The 18,060-nt window shown below is 43.5% G+C and overlaps 1 protein-coding gene across 11 annotated transcripts in view; it reads right to left on the bottom strand.

The window, feature by feature from the left end:
* SPATA13 (spermatogenesis associated 13) overlaps positions 1-18,060 on the bottom strand; it is a 266,452-nt gene that overhangs the window by 40,516 nt on the left and 207,876 nt on the right. For 10 of the 11 annotated variants that reach the window (XM_050937148.1, XM_050937150.1, XM_050937140.1 and 7 more), the window contains one exon: positions 2,465-2,827. The exons of the other annotated variant lie outside the window; for it this stretch is intronic. In XM_050937148.1, the coding sequence (XP_050793105.1) occupies positions 2,465-2,827 (363 nt within the window). The remainder of the gene's footprint in view (positions 1-2,464; positions 2,828-18,060) is intronic. 11 annotated transcript variants of the gene reach the window in all.

The following is an 18,060-nucleotide window of genomic DNA, read 5'->3' as shown; positions in this document are numbered from 1 at the left end:
CAGTGGGAGTAGGATTGAGACCTAAATGTCCATTGTTATTGGTCATAAAAATGTACCTACCTTGGAAGTTGTCCCATATTTTTGGTCTTAACTCCAAAAACAATGTATTTGTTTAACCCCATCTTTGTGGCAGCAAAGCTACAATTAAAAAAACCTACTCTGTTCTTTGGCTCTTCAAGAGGAAAGCACTGATCTGTTTCCAGTGGGAAACAGGTGAGGTTATTTTTAAGTAAGTTGCACCCTGTAGCAAAGATTGGTTTTTTAAAAAATGACAATATATTGCTGAAATCCCTTGAGGTAAGTCTCAGAAAATACAGGACACCTTTCAAGGTAGATTGGACTTAAAGCCCTAACAGTATTAAAGAGCACCTCTTGAAAACCAGCTATTATTTATTCACAATTCATGAAGGCATAGATTTGATAATAATGCTAAGGGCTCACGTGAACACAACGTTAAGTATTTAATTAACTAAATTAAACAATATAGATGTTTTATTAGGGACTGCAGCATTGATCTGTACACAGACAAAACTTCCATTGATTTCAGTCCATTTTGCTGGAAAAGAGTGCAGCCTCGAGAATCCAGCCATTTTTGATTAGGAAAACGTAAAAGACAACTGTATTATACTACACAGCGAAAGAATTACTGACTACATTAGAATATCCATGTTAAAAAAATAGTTTTCACAGGAAACTCTGAAAGACCTGTCATTATTTTAGCATTCCTATTTAGGGAGTGGGATCATTGTTTATTTTCAGTGGGGGCTTTGCTTTTAATGACACTGCATTGAATTTCCCAGCATGAGGTAGAGTCTTATGAGGACAATTAAGACTATGAGCAATCAGGTCTCTTTAACAACTTCAAAGTACTTTTAAAGGAAATGCTACATTTTTTTTCCTGTGTTCAATCAATTTAGCAATTGCTTGAACCAGGGGTTCTCAAACTTTTTTGTTACATGGAGAACATATTAACAAAGAGAATGCATTGTGGATAGGACTTGAGACCAAAGTTCTCTTTCTATCTGTAGAACACGTACAACTAAGAAGGCTTCTTTTCACTGCCTCAACTCAGTTCTGTAGTCTATCTCTAGGGCAGAAAGGGGTGCTTTCATTTCCCAAATGTATTCATTCCTTGACCTCTTAGCACAGCCAATGAAGGCTCCAGTTCAAGTAGTTACTCCTGGGGGCATTCTGCACCAAAAAATTCTGTGCCAACAAAACAAAAAATTCTGCACACAGTATTTTAAAATTCTGAAATTCTGCAAATTTTATTTGTCAAAATAACACCACATAATCACGCCAGTTTCAATTATTTTGGTAATTTATTTCAAAATACCTGTCTACAAGTATGTCTGTAACAATACAGACAGAAAAAATTTCCCCCAGGAGTAGAGAGTTAAAGAAATCCCTATCACAATCCAGTTCCTATTTCTCTGCCCCCTTCCACTCCTCCGAAGCCCAGCGATCCAGAAGGAGAAACAGCCTGATGATCAGTCCCATGCTTGAATGGAGTTTCCTGTGCACCGCCCTCTCCTTCCCTCGGGACATGCTGGGATCTACAGCTGTCAGGAACCCAGTAGCCCTCTCCCTCTCCTCCTGTAGTGTCTTCATGTGCGAGCTGGGCTCTGCTGGGTCCAGCGGCCCCTAGTGGCAGCCAACAGCACTGCAGCCCATTTTGCAGAGGGAAAGAAAATTCTGCCCACACGTTAGTTTCTACAAAATTCTGCATTGCACAGTTGGGCAGAATTCCCCAAGGAGTAAAGTAGTGTATGTTTTTCCTGTGTGAATACCTGTCAATTAGAAACTGGACTGAGACCACTAATTTCTCACAAGCTACCCAAGTGCTGTCAGCTTATATCAATTTTGGTTAGCTGCTGCTCATAGGAATATTTAAGCAAAAGCCACAGCCCATTAAAGTCAATGGAAAGACTCCATTTCATGTTAGCAAATCCCTGAGACATCCAGTCTGGGATCCTGGTCTGTTCTATAATGTTTTTGAATGGTTTATCCATTTAACTATATGTGTGCTAATACCAAGCAGTTCATACCCATAGCTTTTTAAGAGGATCAGTTTCAAAGGATTATGAATAATTTATTGTATTTATAATATTATTTGTATGCACCTCTCACTTGAATCCTACATGCTGTGTGTTGTAGACTAATAAAAAATACATGTGACCTTATCATAGACAAATAAGCATTTTTAAACTGCTACTGGAAATAACATCCCAAGAAAGAAAGAGGGTTAGTTTACAATGCAAGCAAGATTATTCAGAAGTCAATATCTTATGTTATGGGTTTTTTTTACAAAAAATTAGAGACAAGGAAAGCGAAACAAAGTATGTGATGTCAGCTTGGAAAAAGAGAAGAAAGAAAATGTCCACTCTATTTTCTAGCTTGAAGATAAAGGCAAGGAAGTGGAAGAGTCTTTTGTAGTTTGCAGAGAGCACATCTTATATCTTACTTGTGTCAGCAGATCTTCTATTTCTTCTGTCTGGCTGTTCCCATAGAAACTGACCCCACCTATTACAGAGATGGGTCTTCGTTTTCGCCCTCTTTGCAGACCTACTGTACTGATTTGAGCCGTAGACTCCACAGAAGCCAATCCAGGCTGACTTTCACGATCTACACAGTCTGTTTTCTGAGATTCCACTGCAACTGAATCTTCTGGTATTGAGAAACTCCTGATTGCCAACTGACCATAGTCTGAGAGTGGCCTTGGCCGAGATCTTTTTCCAGAGCCCCATCTTCTGGGAGTGAACTTTTGTGCATCTGTCCTTTCTTCATCCTGGGATGGGGACATCCTCCACTGGTCATCAATAACAACCTTTTTAAAGGTGAACAAGTCAAATAAGCCACAGCAGTTTCAGATACAGAAAGATTTAAAATATGTTTTTCATATGGCATATGGTTTAACTTGCGATAAAAGTGTTACAGTACCCATAAACAACACCATATTATAATAAATGAAACTGTCACTTCAGGAACAAATTAAATACATAACTTTGCCACAGAGATATTACACTGTATGTAATGGCTAACAATGATCCATAATCAAAAGCATGAATTATGCAAATGAGCATTGCTAACAACATTAGTATGATTGGATTTTTATCTCCCCAGTGGCAACAGATCCCGACATAAATACCGAATTTGCTGAACAAACACCCTGAAAATAATGTCTGCACAGAAAATATGATACACGGTATTCTCTTTTTAAGAAGAGCTTTAGGCAAACATTTAACAGAAATGTATTATTCTACTCTATTTTCCTTTCACAATGAAAAGAGGTAACACTGCAGGCAGCTAACAAGGGTAGTTGTGGACTGAGCACTGAGTCTGCGAATCAGGGGAACTGAGCTCTAGTTCTGTAGCTGTACAGGGAACTTAGGGTACGTCTTCACTACCCGCCGTATCGACGGGTAGCAATCGATTGCTTGGGGATTGATATATCGCGTCTCACCTAGACGCGATATATCGATCCCCGAATGCGCTTATATCGATTCCGTAATTCCATCAACCTGAATGGAGGAGTTGCGGAATCGACAGGGGGAGCCGCGGACATCGATCCCGCGCCGTGAGGACGGTGAGTAATTCGATCTTAAATACTTCGACTTCAGCTATGTTATTCACGTAGCTGAAGTTGTGTATCTAAGATCGATTTTCCCCCGCAGTGTAGACCAGCCCTTAGTGTGTGACAATGGACAAGTCATAGGATCTACTGCTCCAGTCTCTAAAATGAAGATAGCCATGCTTACCCCCTTTTCAAAAGTGTTGTAGATCTGCTGGTACTATGCGTACAGATTGTTAATTACTTTCATGAACAGTGAATTTCAGACAGTTTCATTGTGACAGTGTGGATTCTTGAGAGGGAAATCTGAACTCTTACTGTGTTGCCTGATTTATAATGTATTTATCCATTTAGAACAATTTACATCTATATAAAATGTAATTGCTAAGATCAACCCACTGAAAACAACGATGTTGCACACTATAGGCCCTCAGAGCAGTGTGCAGGGGAGCAAACCATGGGAATTGCATAGAAAAGAGATGTGGAGTCGCATGGAGGAGAAAAGGCTGCTCAGCTGCTTGCTCATCTACAGTACATAGCCACAGGCATCCTCTGTGCTGCCGCTTAGCACAGGGCAAAATCTACATGCATTTGGGGTGGTGAACTGTGGAAGAATTTGTAGGGCATGTGGTCTGTGTGTTTTTCTCTTAGTAGAAGTAGTCTTAGCTTACATAGCAAAGTCACTTGTGGGTTAATGTAGCAGTTTTTTGGCATTAAGTTCTGCTCTGTGACACCTCCAAAGACAAGCACAAGATGCGTATACAGGTAGTCAAAAATAGAGAACTAACTGCAGACCAGCACATCCACCTGCCACACCACCAATACTGGGTGGGAAGAAAGCTTGGTAGGTGCATAGAGGGATGTCAGCTCTAGAGAACAGCAGGATTCAGTTCAGTGTCCTTAGCTTCCTTCCCTTGGCCTTTGTGTCTTAGTAAGGGAACCATGTGGTAGAACAGCAGCCCCTCCAATTCAACAGAATTTTGTAGGTATATTTTCCCAGTCCACAGATTTTTACACCAAAAGGAATAACTTGGCCCTATATTATGGTCTTTGTGTGGTCAATTAAGGCTGCTTCAATGAAACCATCTTTGACCCATGGCGGAGACAATGGATTGTAACAGAGATTTCAGTCCCTTGTGTCATGATAAATGCAGAACAGAAACTCTTTTAAGCAGCTTTAACAGTACACGAGAACCAGAAAAGTTATGAATCTGCTACAAATGGCATAATGCTCTGTAGCAGAGAAACAACTTAACTTTTTAAACAATTTTGACTGAGAACCAAAAGAGAAAGAAAGAGAAGGAAAATAGTGTCCCTGGGCTGACAGCCAACTTGGATGGATGCCTGATGAGGATTCAAACAGCTGGATTAGAAAGTTCTTTAAAAAAAAAGATAGGCTATAATGAATCACTGCTGAGCTAACAGACCTAGTTGTAATAACTCAAACATACCACAAGCTTGTGCTGTTTGCTTTTGCTTCATTCCTTCCTTCCTCTCTTTCCTCCAGCCCATTTTTTATTATAGCTTGCATTACAATTTAGAAAATAGGTGCTATCTTCTCAGTGCTTCTAAATAACAAATATTTCAGCCTGCCATATTACATTTATGCTAATGTTAAAAAATTAGAAATGACACATATTCAGCAAACAAGGAAAGCACTTAAGATACAATATTTGGTTGTCAATTAGAGCTGGGCACCATCACATTTCAGCCATTTTCTATTGCTGGAATTTTATATATTCACAGAACATGCACAATCTATGTCTGCCCACCTTTTTGGCAGGCCACCATCATTAAGCAGCCAATTTTTGTTGGTCCTTTGAGTGCATCATTGTGTGCAATAATTTTAGGTACTAGAAGGAAATGTTCCTTGTAGTCTAAATATTTAATCTGATTATTGTAATAAGAGGGGGGAATCAATACAGGTAACGTTCTGCACTAAATTATTCCACTGACAATATAAAATTTATTATTATAAATAGAGCAAATAGTTAAACTATGAATTCTATTGCAACTTCTGTAGAGAACAAATAAAACTAATCTTAAACAAATCTATAGATCCTAGCTAATGGCCAGTACTCTAACTGGTGTAAATAAGATTAGCTCCACTGAAGTCAATGGAGCTATGTCAGTTTGCACCAGCTGAGGATCTGGCATTTAAAAACTACTCTTCCGATAGCAGCAGCAGAACACAGATTTATATAAGATCCTAGAAAGACCTACCTTAGTGTCTGACACAGGTAATGGAGCTCCACATACACATTGAGAGAGCAGGGAATTGACGCGAGTCATTCTGTATTTTTGTTTTATTTTTTTTTTCCTTAGAGAAAAACACAGCTGAACAGACTTGCAGTGCAACTAGTAAGGCAAAGCATTCATTCTGTGACCTTGTACTTTTAGACTAAGGAAAGGACACGTCACATATCATCTCCTAATCTGCTGTTCACACTCCCATCTTGGGCAATAAACCTGTGCAAACAGACAGACTGTTCACCATTTGCAGCACTCCACCTAAAGTACAGTAGCAGATCCATATAGTAGTGCTTAATTTCTGTTTTCCAATACATGATGCTAAAGTATGTCTATTTTTAGGCCTAGATATGTAATTGATAACATAAAGCACTGATGCAACAAAGAACATAATCCTCCCAAAACCAAAATCATAATCTCACTCCCATTGGTGATCAGTTACTTGCTAAGTAGTCCCACTGATGTCAGAGGACCCTACAAGCAATTGCTCACCAGTGGGATTGAAGGGTTTATTATCTAGCAGGCAGCCCCAATCCTGCAAGCACTTAAGTATGAGTGTGACTTGTGACATCAGTGGGATAACTCAGATGTGTGTAGTATGTACAGGACTCAGGCCATTGGGCCCCAGTACTGACCTCATTTACACTGGTGTAACCCAACTGACTTCAAAGGTGTTACTCCTGCTTTATACTGGTATAAGTGAGATCAGATCCACACACATTACTATCATCAGCATTTGTAAAGAGCACTAGAGGTGTGCATACTGCTTCACGTAGGGTGAAAATCACCGCTGTGCAGTGAGTCCAGCACACACCTGTGCACCATTTCAGTATAACTTAAACCACCACCGCCTTTGGATGAATTTCAACACTCCAGAGGAATTAAAGGTCTCACTAAGGCTGAGTCCACACTGGAGTCTCCAAAATTATCCTACTGTTGATCTAGTTCTAAAGCAGCTCTATTAATGCTAGCAATGGGGAATCAGTAATGTTTTATATTTCTAGTGTAGAGAAGGCTCAAGGCTTGTGTCCTTGCTCAGAGCAGGTCTAGATCACATAACGGTGAGAATACTGGCAGTAGCTCTACACTAGCGTTCATGGCTAGCACCACTGGAGAAAGCTAATGTTGGGGAAATTTCAGAAAATCCCCAAAGCAGGCACAACTTGAGGGAGACCTTAACTCCTTGTAGTGCTGAAGTTTCACCTTCCCACAAAGTTTAAAAACAAAATGTCTTAAAAAGAAAATTAGAGAGTAAGGCTGAAAGATCTGCTCTTGTAGGGCAAATACTGTATTCAAATCTGTCCACTCTTCCGTTCCCTCATCACATCACGTACATCTAAAATTAAACTCTTTGGGGCCTTATATTTCTCTTTACACTGTCAAGTCCCCAGGATTCTTCCAAGCACTGTAAAGGATAACAAAAAAAACAAACAAACATAATCACTGTTCAAGCAGAACTCTAGTTATTTGCACTAAAGTGGGAGAATAAAGGTTGTCTGGGGAATTAAACAATACTTGTAACACTCCATTTATTATTTTTTATATTTCCATAGTTTTGATTTTTTTTCATTATGACAGCATTCCTAAAAACGCACCATCCTACTTGAACAGTTGCTAAATCAGAGCCATTACTTTCTATGACTATGTAATATCTCACTGTTAAACTCTTGTCTATGGGCTGGCTGATCTCACAGACAGGAAGCAAGCTACAGCAGTTCCATAGTTAGGACCTCACTTAACAATGCCAAACCAATGTATAACTCTACTGACTTAAGTGGAGTTATTACTGCTATAAGTAGTAGTATCAGTGTAAACAAGATCAGCATCAGACGTTTAGCAGCTTAAATCTTAGCTCAGCTTTTATAGCTAGATAAGGGCCAGTTCTTCAGTCATTCTTTAGGCCTGGTCTACAGTTAAAAGTTAGGTTGACATAGCTACATCAGCCAGGGGTGTGAAAAAACTCCCATCTCTAAACACAATTGCTATGCTGACCTAACCCCCAATGTAGATGCAGTTATGTTGACAGAAGAATGTTTCCGTCAATGTAGCTACCATCACTCGGGGAGGCAGTGGTCCTACACTGACAGAAAAAAACCCTTCAGTCAGTGAAGGCTGTATCTATATTACAGGGTTATGCCAGTTTAGCTACAGCACCCTACTAATGCCACTGTAGTCTTCGTAGTGCAGACATACCCTTGGACAAAAACTAGTGACTTCATACATTCAGTCCCACGCTTTGTCTTCTGTGGGAGTTTTGCCCAAATGAGTCCTCTGCTGCCAGATCTGTTGGTGTGACAGAAAGAACTGATCTACTCTTAAAAGATTTACCAGTATAACTGTCTTTTAGGGGTGTTGCCAGTAAAAGACCTACTGTAGACACAGTTATACTGATATAAAAGTGCCTTATAGCCACATAGCTTATTCCTGGAGAGGAAAAAGCTATTCTAGTATAAGCACTTGTATACCAGTATAATTGTGTCCATAAGCCCTGAGCGCATCAGCAAAGGTCTTTGTTGTTACCAGATATGATATTGTGGGGAAGCAGCTAGCTTCCTATTCTCAGAAAGATTAGCCTTTCTTCAATCTTGCTTCAGGTATCAGAGTATAAGTTGATTCTCTTTTAAAGTCAACATTAGTAGTTCCATCAGGATCCAATTTATTACTCAAATTTCAAAGTGTATCTCCGAGTTCTTTCCCCTTATACTCCATAGCTATTTCTCATTAGAGTATTGAATTAACAGCTCTCAATCTTATCTGTTTGGCTCCACAAAGAAACTTTCACAGCGTTCCATTTCAGTATCTCCAAATTTTCACATTTGCTCTATGCTGCACTGCTGAAGTTAGCACTGGCTAACACTCTCTTATGCAATGTCTACAGTAGAGACCTTACAGTGGAATAGCTGTACCGATGCAGCTACAGCACTGTATGATCTCTCGTGTAGCCGTTCCATGCTGACAGGAGAGCTCTCACATTGACATAATTAAACCACCCCCAATAAGCAGCAGTAGCTATGTTGGCAGGAGAAGCTTTCCCACCAACACAGAGCTGTGAACACTACCACTTATGCCGGCAAAACTTATGTCATTCAGGGGAGTAGCTTTTTCACATCCCTGAGCGACATAAGTTTTGCCAACATAAGTGGCAGTGTAGACATGGCCTTAGCTGTTTCAAACTGTGCCTCTTTCATTTTCCAATTTACTCTTACTTTGATTCCCATGCACATGTAGCTATTCTTTGTACCTTCTAAAATGTTGCTGTTTGTGTTGATGAATGTGCGGAGGTTTACAAAGCTAATCAAATGGCACTGTAATAGGGTACACTCACCTCTCGTGAGTGCCTCCTTGGCTGAGTGTGTGTGCCTGTACACTCTCTCTCTCAGAGTGTCCCTGCTATGGGATCGGGCCGTGCCCCAGGGCCCTGCCCTGGAGACAATGTATTCGCTCTCTGGGGCATCCTGGTTACAGCTCTCCAGCTGGGCCACTATAGTTCAGTTCCCCCTCTGGGGTGCTTCAATGTCCAGGCCACTTCCTGCAGTGGCTAATGGGGGCGGGGGGGAGAGGAGGGACCCAAGCCTGCCCACTACTCCCAGCCCAGGGACCCTGCAGGTAGCAGCCATCTGCTGTGTCCCTTTAATCATGTTACGTGGCTTCTCGAATTCCCTGGGCCATTTCCTCGCAGCTCTGCACCACCTTCACTCTTAGCTCAGGGCCTCATCCTAATGGAGTCTCAGCAACCAGCTCAAGGCTCCTTCTCGCTTTCCTCGGCTTCTGGCAGCGCTGCCCTGTCCAACGTTCTGTAGCTTCGTCAGTCAGCCACACCCCAGCCACACTCCTACAGTTCCAGCAAGGAACTGAACTCCATCTGGGGGCCCTGCAGCTCTTCTTATACTAGGCTGCTGGGCCCTGATTCGCTGGATCCCACACAGCCCCTCTAAGCAGTTTGGAGACCCTCTCCACTGCCCTTTTTTGGGGTGGGAGGTGGCAGGGCATGAGGGCTCCAGCAGGGGGCCTCAGAGAGTCTGATATACCCCATCACAGGTAGTATTAATTGTCAAAGGAAAACTGGCTCTGTCTTCAACTGTTTTTCTAGTTGTCAGTCATGGTAGCATGAAAGTAAATAAATACCTTTAATGTTAAAATATAAGGACATAAGAATGGTCATACTGGGTCAGACCAATGGTCCATCTAACCTAGTATCCTGTCTTCCAACAGTGGCCAATGCCAGATACTTCAAAGAGAATGAACAGAACAGGGCAATTATCAAGTGATTCGTCCCCTACTATCTAGTCTCAGCTTCTGGCAATCCCATGCATCTGACGAAGTGGGTATTCACCCACGAAAGCTCATGCTCCAAAACGTCTGTTAGTTTATAAGGTGCCACAGGATTTTTGCTGCTTTTACAGAGCCTAAGGGACACCCAGCACTTGGGGTTGCATCCCTGACCATCTTCGCTATTGATGGACCTATCCTCCAGGAACTTACCTTATTCTTTTTTGAACCCAGTTACTTGTTTAGCCTTCACAACATCCCTGGGCAATGAGTTCCACAGGTTGATGACATTGTGTGAAGAAGTACTTCCCTTCATTTTGAACCTGCTGCCTTGTAACAAGACAGACTCCTCCTGTACGCCATCTTATATGACCTGGAGTCATGCTACGAGCAGCCTGTCTCAGTTTCTCATTTTGGACTATTCAAAAAAAATTCACACAGGCTTTCTGTGGTCAAAAATACCCCTCCTTGATGACCGGGTTTTTTTCATATAAAATTAACTCCACACTGAACTTAAAATCCCAGAACAAAGTCCATCCAAAAGTCCACACAAAACAAAGGTTTCTCTTTCTCCTCCCAGGCGTTCCTGCCTGGGGCCTTTCCTGCTTTGGCAGGCCACTCCTAGACCCGATTCTCTGCTACAGCCCACTCACTTCTAGCACTCTCTGATCCTTGATCATTCCCCACATCTTCCTTTACAGGGGAATCACCTGTCCTTCATCAGACCCCATCAGGTTGCTAACAAAGCACACTCCTTAGTAATCAAGGTTGACTAGCCGCAGGCCTTCTAGCCTTCCAGGCATGCTACCCTGTTACAGTCCCTCAAGTTTGTAGATAGAACAAGAAGTGTACAGTATATCCTATATGGCCTAATCAGTTACAAACTAATTTAAAAGTTATAATGGACAGGGCCTTTAGCCACAGTATTTTCACTGAAGATGTTATTTAAAAATAAACATAATCAGCATTCTTTTTCTAACTTTCAGGGAAACTAGAGATAAAAATCTAATAATGCCTATGTAAAAAAAAATATTAATTTCTGATGGCAACTTATAAGCAGGTTTAGTAAGCTAAACTGAAGATAAAACTGCTGACTGAGAGTGAGTGAGAAACAGATGAGAGCAGTTTGAGATGTTTCAGAACTGAATGTTTTCACTGAAAACTTGCAGTAGATAATCCATCACATCCTCACATATATGACAAAAGGCTCAAGGCACACACTCAAATAGTGTACAAACCAACAGAAAGAAAAAACAATTTTTTTTTGTAGCTAGCTGAAAGTTCTGACAACTTAAATACAAATTTTAGTGTGTATTTAGTAATGTGTGAAAATGTATGAACCTTCTTATTCCCACAAACCCATTGTTATAATTGCTGACTATTTAAGGACTCAATGTTCCTGTGGAGTCTGAGAGCTGACAAATACTAAGAAATCAATAGTAATGTCAGAATAGGTTTTACAAACCATATGCCCCAGCACGATGTACATAAGCATGTGGAGACAATGTGGTCATAAATAATTTTATCGTCTACACTTAACACTGTAAAAGGCCAGATGAAGTATCTCCACCCAATTAAATTATAGGAGCTAACCTTTGCTCTTTCTCTTGTTGCTAAACTGTGGCAGGAAACTTTAGCTGAAGCTCACATACATTATCACTGCTTGTTAAGGTCACAAAGGTCATTTTATATTTGATAGACATGATCAATATTTTATTTACAAGACAGTAAAGGGTCACAGATATAATCAAACTGACTACTGTGAAGGTTTTCCATGTCAGAAAACACAAAGCTGCTGCATTCTTTCAAAATTTCAGGAGCAACAATCATTCCTACAATGAGCCTGGAGTGATATCAGTGTGCAATAACTCACAGTTGACTAGGTCTGGAAGACAGACTATTTTCAATAGATTTTAGTGTAGGCATAGTCAATATACCAATTGTTACCACACAGATGAATATATTTTACTTTAGACAGCAACTACAACAATCAAGATTTTGTTTGCATCTTTTACCATGACTTACTCATCCACATGAAACATTCCATTTCATACATAGGATAAAAGTGTTCAGGTTTTCCTTATGGTTAAATGCAACTCCCAAAAGCATATCCTATCTCTCCTCTCCCAACTCTTCACCACCAATACTGTTATTTACAACAAGGAAGGCTTTTAAAGCACTGGAATCAGGGCCTCCGAGAGTGGATTTGGGCCCCGTGAAAAAAAATTTTCGGGCCCCCCAGCAAGGGCGGAGCAGCTAAACAGGGCTGATGAAGCCGGGCCTCAGGCCCCCTTCTGGACCGCCAGGCCCCAGTAATTTGTACCAGCTTCCCCCCATCTCGTAAGCCCTGATTGTAATTAAATCATTCTTTCCTAGGAAGTGCAATCAATAGTAAATGATAAATATGTGATTTAATCAAATTCTACTCAGGGTTTGTCTACCATAAAAATGTTTTGCATGGTTTAATTGCTAATTATGCCTATGAAACCTCAGTGAAGAAAATGGGGTTGCATGCAATGCTTAATTTGTAGTGAAAGAGGTGCCGGAGCTAGGGTGACCAGATGTCCAGATAAAATTGTGACTGACCCAATATTTAGTTGTTTGTCCCGCGTCCTGACCAATGCACAGTCGGGATGCCATTTGTCCCGATATTTTGACGTGGGGCTGGAGTATACTGGTCACCCTAGCTGGCAGGCTCCCTACTTGACTCTGTGCAGCTCCTGGGAACTGGCCAACAGGACCCTGCAGTCCCTAGGCACAGGGGCAGCCAGGGGCGTCTCCGTGTGCTGTACCCACCATGAATGCTGGCTCTGTTGCAGACAATGGGAGCTCTAGGGGATGGGCGCTGATCCCCCTGGCTGTCCCAATCCTAGGAGCCAGAGGGACCTGCCAGCTGCTTTCTGGGAGCCACCCCAGGTAAGCACTGGCGGGACCCAACCCCTGCCAGGTACCTTTGGCTCCTAGGGTGAGAAGTGGCTGGGGGCTCTGCGCGCTGCTCGCAAGTCCTGCCCCTGCAGCTCCCATTGGCCCGGTTCTTGGCCAATAGGAGCTGCAGAGCCAGCGCTTGTAGCAGGTGTAGCACGTGAAGACCCCTCCTGGATGCCCCTGACCCTAGCAACCAGAGGGACCTGCCAGGCACTTCCCGGGAGCCACTCCAGGAAAGCATTGCTGAGACACAGATCTTCCCCACCCCCACTACCTAATGCCCTTCCCCACAGCCCCGCCACAACTACACAGTGCCCCACAAAGGCCCCCACTGCATAGCACCTCCAAAACACACCCCCCCACTATCCTCCACCCCCTCACAGTCCCACACCACACCACAGATCTCCCAGACACTCACTTCCCCATGCCCTGCCCCCTGCCCTGGCCGCACTCACCAGCCCCACCAGCTGGGAGGTGAGGTGACTGCAGAAAGGAATTTAGCATTTGCTATGGCGGTGAGTCCAATATTAGGCATCATGCTGATTCAAAAAATCATGAACAAAACACCAAGACTCACAAGAGCAATACTCTGGTCTCAAATTTTTTCTGCCGACCAAATGAATCCTTCAGTAACAAGGTTATTGCTGCTGAGCTAACTCAAATTTACCACATTGTAGTCCATCAACACTCCTATCGCTCGTGTGACTGTGAACTTGAATTGGTGCCTACCTTGTACCCAGATTCAATAATTGCAAAGCATGTAAGCTGTGGCTGAACTAAAGGGAAGGCACTGATCAAAAATGTGCTGTTGCCACTCTCAACAGAATTTTCAAAAGACCTCAGCAAGCCAGACGGTCCCTATTTCTTAATAGCCACAGATGCATCTAACAAGGGCAATGTGAAAATTTGCCCCTTATCACTGAGATACTGAATACACAAACATGGGGTCCAAGATAAAATGCTGGACTTCTATGAGCAAAGCAAAGAGACTGCAGAAGCAATAAGCAACACATTACTTGAAAAACTTGCAGCACATAAACTAGACCTGAACAATGTCTTCCTACTGTGCTGATAATGCAAACATGAATTATGGAAAGCGACAATCGGTGTACCAGAACTGAAAAAACACAAAACAAAAATACCTTGCCTGCAAACTGCCCTGCCCATGCTGAGCACAACGGCGTGAAACATGCTAGCAATACCCTGTAAGTTGATGCTGAGACACTGGTGATTAAGATGTTCAATCATGTCAGCAGTTCTGCTAAGAGAGTAGCAGCACTGAAGGATATGTTTGACTTTGTGGATATGGGGTATGCCACTTTACTGCACCATGTTCCAACACACTGGTTGAATCTTTTCCCTGTTGTAAACAGGCTTGTAAATACACAGCAGACTGTTAAGTGCTACTTTGTTTCTCTGGGCAGTGACAAGTGCCCAAAATCTCTATGGATGCTATTCTCCTACAAGGAAAATGGTGAACAAAGTGCAGGGCCTACTAAAGTTGAGGTTCATCTGTTTTTCCTCCAGAATGTCCTGAAAATCTTCAAAGATACTGTGCTCTGTTTGGAAAATGAGAGTGTGATAGCATGCAAAGTGTACTAATCTGAGAATTAAACTTCAGCAATGGAAGAATGACAAAATCTTCGGCTCCAAAGCTGAAAATGCATTAACTGAGGCCTGGTCTACACTACGTGTTTAAACCGAATTTAGCAGCGTTAAACCAAATTAACCCTGCACCAGTCCACACAACGAAGCCTTTTATATCGATATAAAGGGCTCTTTAAACTGATTTCTGTACTCCTCCCCGATGAGGGGAGTAGCGTTGAAATTGGTATTGCGATGTCGGATTAGGGTTAGTGTGGCCACAATTCAACGATATTGGCCTCCAGGCGGTATCCCACAGTGCATCATTGTGACTGCTCTCGAAAGCAATCTGAACTCGGATGCACTGGCCAGGTAGACAGGAAAAGCCCCGCGAACTTTTGAATTTCATTTTCTGTTTGCCCAGCGTGGAGCTCTGATGAGCACGGGTGGCGATGCAGTCCCAAATCCAAAAAGAGCTCCAGCATGGACCGTACAGGAGATACTGGATCTAATTGCTGTATGGGGAGACAAATCCGTTGTATCAGAGCTCCGTTACAGAAGATGAAATGACAGAGCATTTGAAAAAATCTCCAGGCTATGATAGACAGAGGCCACAGCAAGGACTCAGCACAGTGCTGTGTGACAAGCGTAACGAAAAGCCAAAAAATCAAATGGATGCTCATGGAGAGAGGGAGGGGGTACTGAGGACCCAGCTATCCCACAGTCCCCACAGTCTCCGAAAAGCATTTGCATTCTTGGCTGAGCTTCCAATGCCTAAAGGGTCAAAAATATTTTCCCAGGTGTTTCAGGGTATATGTTGTCAATTTACACCCTTCTCCCGCCGCCCAAAAGAAAAGGGAAAAAAATCGTCTCTCGCCTTTTTTCAATGTCACCCTATGTCTACTGCATGCTGCTGGTAGATGGGGTGCTGCAGCGCTGAACACCAGCATCCCCTTCCCAGTGGCAGACGGTGCAAAATGACTAGTAGCCATCGTCATCATCAGCTTGTGAGTACTCCTGGCTGGCCTCAGTGAGGTCGGCTGGGGGCGCCTGGGTAAAAATGGGAATGATTCCCGGTCATTCCCGGCAGATGGTACAAAAGGCTTGGTAACCATCCTCGTCATAGCAGCTGGAGGCTGAGCTCCATCAGCCAGCCCCCTCCCCTTTCATGTCTAAAGAAGATTCTGTACTGCCTGGACTATCATAGTAGCGGGAGGCTGCCCTTCCCTTCCCCCTGACCCTTTAATGTCCTGCCCGGACTATCATAGCAGCTGGAGGCTGCCTACCCCTCATTTTATCTCACTAAAAGTGTTTCTTATTCCTGCATTCTTTATTACTTCAACACACAAATGAGGGGACACTGCCACGGCAGCCCAGGAGGGTTGGGGGAGGAGGGAAGCAACGGGTAGGGTTGTTGCAGGGGTACCCCCCAGAATGGCATGCAGCTCATCATTTCTGTGGGATCTCTGGGGCTCTGACGCAGAGCAGCTGTGCTCTCTGGTTCTCTAGTAGACTTGCCCCATATTCTAGGCAGGACTGACTCTATTTTTAGACAAAACATAAAGAAGGGAATGACCCGGGGAGTCATTCCCATTTTTGTCCATGCGCTCCCAGCCGACCTCAGCGAGGCCAGCCAGGAGCACCCAGGACAGCAGCAGACAGTACAGAACGACTGATAACTGTCATCTCATCGCCAATTTCCAACTGCAAACGGTGCAAAATGACTGATAACCATCATCTCATCGCCAATTTACAATGGCAGACGGTGCAATAGGGATGGTAACTGTCTGTACTACCTTGCAAAGGCAAATGAATGCTGCTGTGTAGCACTGCAGTACCGCGTCTGTCAGCAGCATCCAGTACATATACGGTGACAGTGACAAAAGGCAAAACAGACGCCATGGTTGCCATGTTATGGCGTCTGCCAGGGCAATCCAGGGAAAAAGGGCGTGAAATGATTGTCTGCCGTTGCTTTCATGGAGAAAGGATTGAGTGACGACATTTATCCAGAATCACCCGTGACATTGTTTTTGCCCCATCATGCATTGGGATCTCAACCCAGAATTCCAATGAGTGGGGGAGACTGCAGGAACTATGGGATAGCTACCCACAGTGCAACGCTCTGGAAATCAACGCTAGCCTCGGTACATGGACGCACACCGCCGAATTATTGTGCTTAGTGTGGCCGCGTGCACTCGACTTTATACAATCTGTTTTACAAAACCGGTTTCTGTAAAATCGGAATAATCCCGTAGTGCAGACATACCCTGAGATGCTGCTTGTCACTGCTGAATGTCTCCGGAAATACTTTATGAAATTTTACAATGTGTCAGCCCTATATCTGGAGATACTGTTTGATTTTTGAACAACTGCCTACTTGTTCAATACCCAGCACTTGAACATCAAAATTAATAGGGAATTTGAATAAGGGGTCTGTCTGCAGCCATGACAGCTGTAAACCTACAGAAAACAGTGGATCTTGATCAGCTCTATGATGAGTACTGTATCATCAAAGACATCAGCTCCAAGTTGGAGCCTGACAAATACTCAGTTTGAAACTCATGTTCTGATTGCCGTGGGCAGGAGGCAGGGGAAGGAGTGGGGAGTCCTCGCTCCTTCCCCCTCCCTCCTGCCCATGGCAATCAGCTGCCTTGCAAGGTTCAGGGGGCAGGAGGGAGCAGGGAGGAGCGAAGAGTCGGCACGCAGGCTCCCCCATCCCTCCCCTGCTTCCTGCCTGCAGCAATCAGCTGGCTTGAGGTGCTCGGGAGGCAGGGGAGGGAGGGGGAGCCTGCGCGCCGTGTCCTTGCTCCTTCCCCTCCCTCCTGCCTTCTGAACGCTGCAAGCGAGCTGATTGCTGCAGGCAGGAGGCAGGAGAGGGAGAGAGGAGGAGCAAGGACGTGATGTGCAGAGTAAAGAGGGGGAAGAAGAGGTGGGTTAAGGGTGGGAGGTTGAGGGAAGAGGTGGGCGTGGGCCGGCTGAGGGTTGAGCCCCCTGCCCTAGTGCTTGCAGAGTAGGGGAAGCTGCTGCTGCGCAACTTGCTTCTCCTAGCCTACAGCACCTTCAGCCTCCTTGCCTGCCTCATTGTCTCCAGTGCCAGTGGGCTGTGCCTGTGGGGGGTAAAGTGGGGGCACCTACCAACTATAGTACTGTACTATACTGTACAGCAAAAAAAAAAAAAAAATCCCTGGAACCTATCCCCCCCATTTACATTCATTCTTATAGGGAAATTGGATTCGCTTAACATCGTTTCACATAAAGTCGCATTTTTCAGGAACATAACTACAAGTGAGGAGTTACTGTTCTACACGTCTGGGAGGTATGCAAATTGTGAAGTTGATTTATTGGCTGAATAAAACCCCCCGCCCTTTACCTGGTTGTTTAGTGTACAAATAAATCTGTATGTTTAAATATGGATTACAACTAAGTCTATGATTTAGTCAGGGAGGGCACAGCAGTCATTG

This window comes from Gopherus flavomarginatus, chromosome 1 (genome assembly GCF_025201925.1).
Source record: "Gopherus flavomarginatus isolate rGopFla2 chromosome 1, rGopFla2.mat.asm, whole genome shotgun sequence".
NCBI classification, from domain to species: Eukaryota; Metazoa; Chordata; order Testudines; family Testudinidae; genus Gopherus; species Gopherus flavomarginatus.
The sequence above is the reverse complement of the archived record's forward strand: the minus strand, read 5'-3'. Positions and strand labels throughout refer to the sequence as shown.